At 34.0% G+C, this 11,967-nt stretch overlaps 1 protein-coding gene across 2 annotated transcripts in view; it reads left to right on the top strand.

Annotated features, from left to right (window-relative positions):
- Positions 1-4,002: 4,002 nt before the first annotated feature.
- Positions 4,003-11,967, top strand: part of LOC106459364 (excitatory amino acid transporter 2-like) — a 31,416-nt gene continuing 23,451 nt past the window's right edge. For both annotated transcript variants that reach the window (XM_022385833.1, XM_022385832.1), the window contains exons 1-2: positions 4,003-4,439; positions 7,409-7,607. In XM_022385833.1, coding sequence (XP_022241541.1) covers positions 4,383-4,439; positions 7,409-7,607 — 256 coding nt within the window. In that variant the 5' untranslated portion in view covers positions 4,003-4,382. The remainder of the gene's footprint in view (positions 4,440-7,408; positions 7,608-11,967) is intronic.

Here is an 11,967-nt window from a genome sequence, read left to right as displayed (position 1 = left end):
ACTTAATCCACGCAGTTATTTTTTGTTGCTATTTTGCTTAACGTATGCTATAAATGAAATAGAATAATTAAGACATGTATGAACATGCCCACATTTTCCTTCATTCCACCATAATATCTTACCTGCCTCAGTTACATATTTATATTTACAGTTTACACAGCTTGGTATGTTGCTTTATACGTTATCAGACATATCTTCAATATAAGATATGCGTTGAAATTTTCAAAAAAAAAGATGTATACTTATAATAATACATTCATTTCTTATTACATCAAATATTTCAATTAGCATAAGATTGTTTTTGTATACACATTGAAATTTAAAGAAAATATTTAGACAAAAAGGAACGTAAAATACATACAGTTTGTTTGTAATTAAGCACAAAGCTACACTATGGGATATCTATGCACTGTCCACCACAGGTATCGAAACCTGGATTCTAGTGTTGTAAGTCCGCAGACATACCGCTGTGCCACTGGGAGGCAAATACATACAGCATTGGATCCGACAAAAGTTTTCAATCCGAAGGTTCATGGTTCGCGTCTTTTTTTACTACAAATCTGCGGTTCACATATTAGAACCGTGAGTGCTTATCGACAATGAAGGTCAAATCTTACTATTCGATTAAAGTAGCCAAAAAGATGGCGATGGGTGCGGTTTACTAACTGCCTTCCCTCTAGTCTATCAATTCAAACTTAGGAATAGCTAACGTAGATAGCCTTTGTTTGTTTTTGCGCGAAATTTCGAAACTAGGACACAAAACAAAACTATGGGAGATATTCATTCCCTTACCCGTTAACTGAATTTCAATAAAGACAACCGTTTCATCAACCTATCTCGCAACCTTAGAATTAGGTATATTTATTTTTTCGTTGCTCATTTCCTCAAACGGTTAAAGGAGACACACGATTGAACACCAAGTGTAAACAATGCTTGAAAACTTTAATGCTATAATTCTTAATTTTGCGTATTTTAATGGTTTTCTTTCTTTAGTAGTAGGTATGGGTTTTACAGCTTGCGATTGTCACACGTTTTAATTCATCTAATGTGTAGAATAAAGTTCATCCTTTTTTTACTGTTTAACGTTAACCGAAACTACTTTTTAAACTGTTATAATTTTTTGAAGAACGTGTATACATAATGAGCAACAGAACGACGGCTGCAACAACGAACATTTGACACATGTGTGCACAGTAACAAACATTTATTTCTTTAACGTTTCGGAATATACATATCCTATCTTCAGCAAGCTATATTGAACAGGGTAAATTATTAGGTTCAAAATCTATAAATTTAAACATTTTTATAAAAAGTAATTAAAAAAGAATATAAGGATGAAGTACATTAAAAAACAAACAAATAAAGAAAGAATAGAATAAAAAAAACAATATTATACAAGTTATTCAGAACAGACTTAATTGAAGTGAAGCTGTGTTATTATTTAAAGTTGGGAGTTCATTTATAATAGATAAACTTTCTTTTAATTAAAAGTTCAATATTGGATGATTCAGATGAGATGACTTTGAAATTAGTAATCAAGACGGGAGTGGTTAGTGTTTTCACTGTGTGTGCTAATCGTGGAGTCTGGTGGATTTGATAGTTTTTACCAGTTTTGCTTGATACCCCCACCCCCAGTATGTTCACAGACTCGCAGGTGTAACTGGCGTACAATTTTGCCAATGTAAGTGGCATTACAGCTACCACATGGTACGCATAGGGGTAGATAATAGATCTGTAGATCGGAATAGATTTTGTATTTTGAATAGTAATTTAAATATCATTAGTAGTTGAACTTGTGGGTAAGACGTTTTCATTATTCTTAAAATTTGTGACTTCAGTATGTAAGTTTGCTTACCTAAAAAAAGGAAAGATCAGTCTTAATGGGTATTTATCAACAGTGTATGGTTTCTTTGGGGGCTCAGATTTGTGAGAAAGGAACTTGCGTGTTAGGGCTTGAATAAGATATATGGGATAGCCGTTGTTTATTAGAATGTTCTATAAGGTGGTAATTCCGGTATGACGAGAGAGGTGGTTGCAACAGATGTTATATGCTCTATTGAGAAGACTGACGTTTAAAGGAATTCTGAATAAAACTGTCGATAAACAGATGTTGTGAAATGGTTATCTGATCTGCTGATTTGGATATCAAGAAAAGGCAAATTTTCCATTTTTTTTACCATGATTTTATTACATGAACAAAGAGTTGTCATTCATTATACCCTGACCACATATTAACAAAAACTTATTCTACTCTAACGCTTATGTATTTTTATGTTATTACATTAAACAATTCTCACTGTACCCTGATGCTTCTACAAGAACAACATGTCGCCATGATAGCTAAAAAAAATCAACAAATATTACGATGATATTTTCATCATAAATGTGATTCAATTTGAGGGCTAAAAGTTGATTATTAATGATTGGAGACGGCTTGAATGGGTAGTGAAGAAAAACTTTAATATAAGTTTAACATAACAGAATGTTAACAGTTTAACATCACCCGATGATGACAAAACCTTGTCGAAACGTTGTACATTTGCTGTTATGTTAAACTTATATTAAAGTTTTTCTTCACTACCCATTCAAGCCGTCTCCAACAATTATTAGTCTCAAAGTGGGTTCCTCGTCATCGAATTTGAAAGGTTGATTATGTTCTTTCAATAAATCGTTTGATCAAGTCAAGCCGATCGTTGGGACACCCCTGATTCAGTCGTTGTTATAATTATTCAGGTTTCCCGGTTCTCTGCCATTCTCACATATTCTATCGCCGATCTCTTAGTCCATTTCTTATGTTGGTCAACCACTTTGTTTTTGGTCTTCCTCTTTTGCGCTTCCCTTCCACTACCTTATGCAGGATAGTATTCGCAAGGTACCTAGTTTTCTTGTTACATCGCCAAATCAATGTAGTTTCCTTTTCGTAGTTTCTATTAACAGTTCCTCGGTGTTGATTTTTGTACAATTTCCTCTTTAAATGGCTTATATGTTCTGTGCGCGGTAGAGGAAATGCCCATAAGTCTTCTGCAGCATCTCTTTTTGAAAGCTTCTACCCTATTTTCCAATCTATTTGTAAGGGTTCATACATCACATCCATATAGTGCTGTGTAGGTAAGTACAGTACATAGAAGATTATTTTTTAAATGTGGTTTCCTTATCTTTCCAGATTTTCTTGAGTTTGGAAAGTTATCCTGTGACTAAGGTCAATATGGTTATTATTTTATTTTCTGTTGTTGCGTCCTCTGTGATGTTCGCTCCAAGATATTTAAAATTGCGGAACCTTTCTAGTTTCTCTTCTCCGATTTGGATATCCAACACTGTAGGATATCCAGTTTGGATATCCTACAGTGTTGGATGATCAATGCTCCATCTAGAAGTGATCATTCTCCATGTCGTATTCTTTTGATGTCTTGTGCAGCCTTGTTGTAAGGTCTGCTAATGTTGATTCTGTAATTAGATTTATAAAATCTGAAACTGTGAGCTTATATTTATTTTTTTGACCTCCAATTGTTGCTCAAACAGTTAAGTTTTCCAGACCATCTTTGTTCGCCATATATACTTCTCCATTTCTTCTCAAATCTTGAGTGACATTCTTTCTTTCTTTGTTCCTCTGTGGTGGATAAAATACAGATAACTTATTATCTGTCTTTGCGATAAGACAGACAAACGGAACAAAATCTTATAATATTATTTATTATATGAGTTTCTGGACACCTTTACTTATCTACGTTTGTTTTTGGAATAAATATTTTAGTGAAATACGCAATAATTAAACCAATCGAACTGCTAAATTCCAATAAAATAACATTATGCATGTATTAGTTATTTTGCATGTCTTGTAGGTTAGCACTTTTAAAAATGTAAGTAAGTTGTATTGGTGAAAAAAAACAACAAACAATTACAGTTCTGTCAGCAAGTTTTTATTTCGCTGTTAGTTACGTTCTGTCGCCTAGTGACGAAATTACGTACTATTCTATGTGTGTTACGACGTCATAAACTGGCTTCAGGACATGTACTTAGCCTCTACTTTTTTATGTAGGACAAAAGCATTTACATCGTGTTTAGCACAGAAGTCGTATACGCTGACCTCGGAACGTGAGCTAAAAGTAGTTTAAAAAATATTGTTTCTTTTAAATATTTCGGACCATATTTCAAAAAAAGTTTTTATAACAACAGAATACAACTCTATAGAGACGTCAGCAAAAAATATGTACGCTACATCACGTCATCCAATACAAACCATGAATATGTAACTAAAACATGTGTACAGGTGCACCCTGGCCGTTTGACAAGAATTGGTTGCATTTCATCCTACGGGACCGAATAACGAGAATAAAAAAAGTTGTTTCATGTGAACAGACCACCAAACATTTGTTAGCTATACGATGGTATTTCAGGAAGGCAAGATACCTCCCAACGTACCTCAACATCAAGGATTTAAGGTTAGTTTATGAAAAATTAAGTGTTATTTTTAAAATCGATAAAATGTTAACCGTTTTCTCATGTAAACAATGAAATATGTATGCGACGGATTCGAATTAAAAAAAAACACAGAAATCTAAAAATAAGCAAGTAAACATTAAGTATTTTTGAATAGAGAAGAAATTAACCAACATATGGAATTTCAATAATAGAAAAGAGAACCACTAAGAACAGTTTGGATCGTCCAAATAGCAAGTATCCTTCCTGTCTCTCTCTCTCTCTTGCAACTACTAAATTATTTTTTAACTCTTAAAATATACGTATTACAAAGTAGGCGATGTTCATAGATAACTAGAAAATACTGTTTCAAGATTTCGTAATTCATAGTAGAAACTTTAGGCGCAGAATTTAACATATTCTGCTTCTCTTGGTAGATGAGTTTTGGATTATGATAAATTTTGTTTTTGTTTTGATGAATTTCGCGCAAAGTTACAAGAGGACTATCTGCGCTACCCGTCCCCAATATTGAAGTCATAGACCCGAGGAAAGATAGATAGTCAACACCACCCACCGCCAATTTGTGGGTTACTCTGATCGAATTGTGGGATTTGACCATTACTCTTGTAACGCACCTACGACCCCAAAGTGCGAAGCCCTATTTTTGTTCTTGTTGGGTTGTAACAGGGAGCCTCGGATATACAGTTCGGCACACTATAGCTTCGCTGCGTTGTGTGTGTTTGTTTTCAAGATGTGTTGAACTGATAAAAGAGTCACTTGGAACAAATTTATATTCATGTTTAACTTGGATTGAAACAGGGAGAAATACTTTGTTTTAATTTAATATATCACACTTATTCCTCCGGATGGTTCAATGATAAGGACTTGAAGACTTATATTGCATAAAATTCAGGGTCAGATCCCTGCGGTAGGCTTGTTGTATAGCATTGCGGTTAAAAATTAACATATGATATATCTGAATTGTAGTCCTAATCCAAAGCCTGAATACATTTAACATATTGTTAGCTTTGGCCAAATATGACAACAACAGCTGAAGACATTAACATAAGTATTGTTAGCTTTGGCAACATATGACAGCAAGAGCTAAAGACATTAACTATTGTTAGCTTTGAGAAAATATGACAAAAAAGCTAAAGACATTGGTTTAAGACGGGATCAGTAATACTTAAAATAAGTCGTTTTTAAAGTTACCCAAGATAACAGTGCTAGATAATCCGTTTTTAAAGTTATCAAAGACAGCAATGCTAAATAATCCGTTTTTAAAGTTATCAACGCAAGCAATGCTAAATTATCCGTTTTTAAAGTTATCAAAGATAGCAATGCTAAATAATCCGTTTTACAGTTATCAAAGATAGCAATGCTAAATAATCCGTTTATAAAGTTATCAAAGCTAGCAATGCTAAATAATTCATTTATAAAGTTACCAAAGTTAGCAATGCTACATAATCCGTTTTTAAAGTTATCAAAGTTAGCAATGCTACATAATCCGTTTTTAAATTTATTAAAGTTAGCAATGCTACATAATCCGTTTTTAAATTTATCAAAGCTAGTAATGCTACATAATCCGTTTTTAAAGTTATCAAAGATAGCAATGCTACATAATCCGTTTTTAAAGTTATCAAAGCTAGCAATGCTACATAATCCGTTTTTAAAGTCATCAAAGCTAGCAATGCTACATAATTTGTTTTTAAAGTTATCAAAGCTAGTAATGCTACATAATCTGTTTTTAAAGTTATCAAAGCTAGTAATGCTACATAATCCGTTTTTAAAGTTATCAACGCTAACAATGCTATCTGAACATAGCTTCCTTCCTGTATTTTCGGAATACGAAAACTTAAAAAACTATAAGTAGCGGAAGAATTCTTCATTTTGCAGATATAAACTATGGGAAGACAGTTAAAAGCTAATTTACAGAAAGAAATATTCATCATTCATTTTTACTTAGTGTTTCTATACTATCTTCAATAATACATGCCCCCCTCACACACACTGGTAGGACAGCGACAAGTCTACTGATTTACAACGCTAAAATTCGGGGTTCGATTCCCAGCGGAGGGCATAGCAGATAGCCCAATGTGGCTTAGCTCTAAAACAAACAACCAGTATTAGATATTGAAAACTATCCAATAACTTTTTATTCTCAGACATAAGAAACGGTATATATATATATATATATATAATCAAAACTGAACTAAGTTGAAATTGATGATCTAGCTTTTGATGTAAAGAAACACAACTCTTAAAAATAAGAATCAGAAATAAGTTCTACCTGTATCTTTGAAAAAGAGATAAAAATAAACAAATAAACATTGGAACAGCACTAGTAACTGAATAAATAAAAAGGAAAGGTTTGTTTTCAAATATTTCCGCAGTGTTTAAAGAGGCAATAAGAGGAAACACATGCAAGCAGCTTTAGAAATAATAAATACTATTTTTACATTAAACATCACGATTAACGTAAAATTACTGAACACTAAATAAGAAACTTCCAATGGAAAAATTAATATGTGCAAAAATTATATATCCTATGTGGATCAGGCATGGCTTCGTTGTTGGCTTGTCGGACTCTGAACTGAAGATCCATGTTCTACGAGTTGTAGTCGCAAAATCTCGCTCCACATTTTGGAACCGTGATGGGCAAATCTCGTTATTCGATCAAACAAGAATAGCTCCAGAGTTGGGTACTGTAGATTAGTCATATTCCCTCTATCCGTCAGTTCAGAATTAGAGACGACGTGTGCAGATAGCTCTTGTGTAGCATTGCGCAAACAAAGAGAATGTATCATATGTACAAATATGAAGTGAGGTTTTAGCTAATCACGAATTAAAAACTTTCCTTGTTTCCAATACCAAGAGTGAATAATATCATATGCGAATCATTTTTATGAAATTAGAATGATTACAAAAGCTATACGTTTTGGGACTGTATTTTTATGTCTAAAACTCGACTTTTTTTTTTCATCAATTCCAGCTGAGACCATTTTGGCGCCGACATAAACTATCCATCCTTATCGTTACCGCGACAGTAACGGGCTTTTCTATTGGTTTGACGTTACGCCATTTTGAACCGGATTCGAGAACAATCCAATTGATTGGATTTCCTGGAAAAATTGTAATCCGAAGTTTTATCCTACTTATTGTACCACTGATAGTGTGTAATGTGACCGTAGGTAAGTCTTATAACCTCACTCACTACTAAATATCCAACAGAAACACACGTAAGCGTTGACCAATTGTCAATGAAATTACGTATCATGAAGTGAACATAAATACTCCAACGTAGTAATGAATAAAATGATTTTCATTTGTACTGATCCCAAAATATAACAGAAGTATCTACTTATTCACGACAATTTTATTACTATCATATATTATTCTATCGATTTTTGTTCCCAAGAAGTAATTTAGTACTCATTGATTTTAGCTATTTGCTGACATATATATCGGGCTAGTATGAACAAAACTACTTCAGTAAACTACTTCAATATATTTCCCACAGAGGTTATACATGACCGAATATGGGTGCTAATACGTTAAAGTTCTAAGGACCTAAAACTGCTCATGGGATTTCCAAGATCAAAAGTTTTTCAAACATGTTTATGTGATATCTCGAGGATCTTTGGTAAAGCAAAGCAGTCCATGTCCACAAAAACAGGAGGTTCACGCATTTCTTGTGTGGGTGTGTTCCTTAACGGGTGTGACTGCTGGATCACAAAGAATGAGACAGAACACAGATTTCACACAGAATACAAATGTTTAATGAGAGACATCACATTTTACAGTACAAACAACGATGCCCCTTTTACACAACACAAGGTAATACTACAAATTACAACAGAGCAAGTGATTGTGTAAGATTAAACCGAAAAAACGAACAGTGTGGCTAGCCAGAGTGTCAAATACTTTATTAAACCAAAAATATTTTCATGTAACCTAGACCAGCATACATATGAGTCTTACTCTAAGAGAGAGTGTCTCCATGTTAATATGAATTTATAGAGCCAACCCTAATACAAAAAAAAGAAAGAAAATAATGCTAATTACACTGTTTGCTCGCAGGTGAACTTACAAAATAAACTAAACTTATGGACGAACACACTCACCCATACAAATAAAGGTAGAAGTTCACTCTATAGTCACTGGAGAACTTGCAATGTTCTAAAAAAGTAAAACTATAGAAAAATAATACACTGACCTTGTTTATCACAGAGGAATGCAAGAACTTCATGAGTTCTTACCAGACTAATTTAAGTAACCTGTGAAAACTTAGTAACTAGCAAACAACAATATAGGACTCTTCTAAATTTCTAAGGAAAATTCTGCTTAAAATCTGGTAAAATGTATGAAAATATGTAGTAAAGTCTCTTGGTAATGTAGGTAAAATCTGCCCTGCAAAAACAACAACAACAACAACACTAAACGTGGCAATAATTTAGTTTGAAAGAAGAGAAAGCAAACTTTGCGTTTGCCTGCGTTTCCCAACTAGAGTGTTCGGGAACTATTGTTCCCCTTTAACCCTGCGCGTGAGATTGCATTACTTTAGTGATTTTGGTTACTAGTTGTGCTTATTGAAATAAACCATAGAATAGATACAAGAGCCATAGGAAAGCCGTAAAGAAAGATGGAGGAGGCAAGCAGTGGTTGAGTCGATGAGGTGAGTAGTGAGACGAAGCAGGGAGATCCAGACATGCATCCTAAGTAATGAGTTCTATATCACTTGGATTTAATGGGTTTTAGAAATTTGTAAGATCAGTTATTGAGATTGAATTTAAGAACATTTTCTGCCCTCCCAGGCCTCAATACTGTTTTAAATATGCCAATAAACTGACGCAAGAAAACGCTGATTGGTGCCTGTTATATTAGTTAGCCAATGGGCACTAAAGACCGTAGGCTGGATCACCTGTGGCTACTGCGTGATTCACTAACAAGAATATCTCGGCATGCTAGGTAAAAAGCCTGTTGTTATTCATGCAAGAAAATCAGATAAAAAGGTGTCTAGTCTCCACTTGGACCAATTAGCATTGCTATGTTCCAACTGTGAAACTATAAAAAAAAATGACAAAATTTTGTAAACTCTACTTTTAAATGAAAAGGAGTGGGAAACGTGTAGGATAGCGTGGTACTAGAATTACAAGCATATTGTCTTATCGTGTTCTGAGTTTAATTGATAAAATTGCTCTTTTCTGCCCTTTATAGTTTCTGGTACAAAAGTTGGAATTCCATTTTTGTCATTTAGAAGATAAATTGCTTAAGAACCTATGTATTGGTGAATGGGTAAATTTGAAATAGATTTCCATAGTTTCTTCCATTGGCTGTTGTGCTTTAATGCAGTAAAACATTTTGAATGAACAAATGAAAACTTCTCAAAACACTGACAGTAGTAAGAAGTAAATTGTACTAAATCCTTACCATTCTTAGGCCGGCTGAGGTCTTGTATTGGCATGTTCAGATTGTGAATCTGAAGGCTCATGATTTGTGTTCTATTGCTACCAAAGACGAGTCTTTGGAGCCCTGGCTTGACCAAAAATATAAATATAAGACTAATAGGTCAGAGATGGATGAGGACACTGTTAAGATGAGGAAGGAGCTGAAGGTACTTACCTGGCAGTCTGTAATGAATCGAGTGAAGAGTTAGATGAGGAGTTGCTAGAAATAAAAGTAATAGGTAACTCCAACCATTGAAAGGGTCAATTATGTCAACCTCACAATCATTATGGGTGGGGTCGATCAATGTTTTAATACTAGAACAGTCAGACAGTTGAGCAACCAATGATTGAAAGGAAGTATTGTTCCTAGCATTCTGATGTATCAAGCATAGTTCTACTAAATGAGATATCCTTATGATGCTGGGTGAAATATGCTCAAGGATCAACAGTTAGGACATTCATTGATCTGTATGATCACAGATGAAGTGGCGATCCTTGCTTTCGAAACTATCAAATGATTCACGCTACATCTAAACCTTGACAAAACGCGCTTCGATACAATACGAATTCGAATATAACGTGTTTAGTGTTTGGACCCCTTTTTAAAAACGAAGAAACATAAATGGTGGTAGTTTTTTGCTTTCATCGTATAACAAAAGGATCTTAAAAACACAAAAGAAACATGCTTTTGTGATGATTTGATTACTTCTAAATAGCAAAGTGGCTACATTGAAATCCAGTATAAAATAGCATAATTGTTTTCTTAACAATTGCCAAAGTTCAATTCGGCCATTTTTAATTTAATTATCCTTTGACCAGTCACATCAATAGCTGTTGGTCAACCATTCTCGTGATTATCCGCACCTCAAATCAAATTGCAGTCGTACTTTTGAGAGCTAAAACTGTTTTAGCTTTTTTCAAGCGCTACGCATTACAACCACACTGTGTAATCCTTAGTATTGCTGTGGACAAAGGTAAGGTCCATATAAAAATCCATCAACCTTTACTGCCCACCATTCCTACGTTATCTAAACTGTAAGACGATTCCTTGCGAATTATAGACCCCTCTCCCCATTCGGGCTTCACGGCATTGTGGCCACATCATCGCCAAAACGCAAACGCAAATCGCGGGAATTGAAAAACAAAATTATCACATTGGACAAACTAATAATAGAGTTAAACAAGGAGTAGTTTCCCGTGAACTAGGCGTTGATAACTCAACATTGCACAGTTGAATCAAAGAAGAAGCAAAACAGAGTGTAAATTTAACATGGTGTACTTTTACCTGAACTATAACTTCTTAGTTTTACGCTTTTTTGTTTAAACCACATAGGTTTAATAGGATATTTCCACTAAGTTGTAGTTGTATCATTAATATGTGTTGTTATTTCATGTTTTCTGTATTTGTTAATTGAAATACCATTATCATTATACATGTAAATGTCCCTGTTTCCTTCCTTTTCGACTCTACTGTTCTTAGTGGACCTATCCGATATTTGTAGAGAAATAAGTTCACCTGAGAATACCACAATCTTAACGTAAAGTTAACAGTTGGGACACAGAGCCTTTAAAAATTTTTGTGCTCGACCTACTGTACTGTCGAACGTTTAATATCAGTGACAAAGTTGCCAATAAGTTCATTACACGAGATTCATGAAACATATAGTTAACTTTCTCAAGAACAATTTTGTATGTAGTGTAAGTTATTTATTGTTAATCATGTGATTGCTTTTAGTTAATACTGATCGATATTTTTACTAAACTTTTTAAATTTGATAATTGTTATTCAAGACGCTGCATGCAGAGGTTTAATTAGGTAAACTTATTCAATGACGAGGAACCCACTTTGAGACTAATAATGGCTGGAGACGGCTTGAATGGGTAATGAAGAAAAACTTTAATATAAGTTTAACATAACAACAAATGTGCAACTGTACGACAAGGTTTTGTCATCATCATGTACAGTTGCACATTTGTTGTTATGTTAAACTTATATTAATGTTTTTCTTCATTACCCATTCAAGCCGTCTCCAGCCATTATTAGTCTCAAAGTGGGTTCCTCGTCATTGATTAAGTTTACCTAATTAAACCTCTGCATGCAGCG

The sequence above is a fragment of the Limulus polyphemus genome, unplaced genomic scaffold (assembly GCF_000517525.1).
Source record: "Limulus polyphemus unplaced genomic scaffold, Limulus_polyphemus-2.1.2 Scaffold597, whole genome shotgun sequence".
In the NCBI taxonomy this organism is placed as follows: domain Eukaryota; kingdom Metazoa; phylum Arthropoda; class Merostomata; order Xiphosura; family Limulidae; genus Limulus; species Limulus polyphemus.
This window is presented reverse-complemented; position numbering and strand designations above follow the sequence as displayed.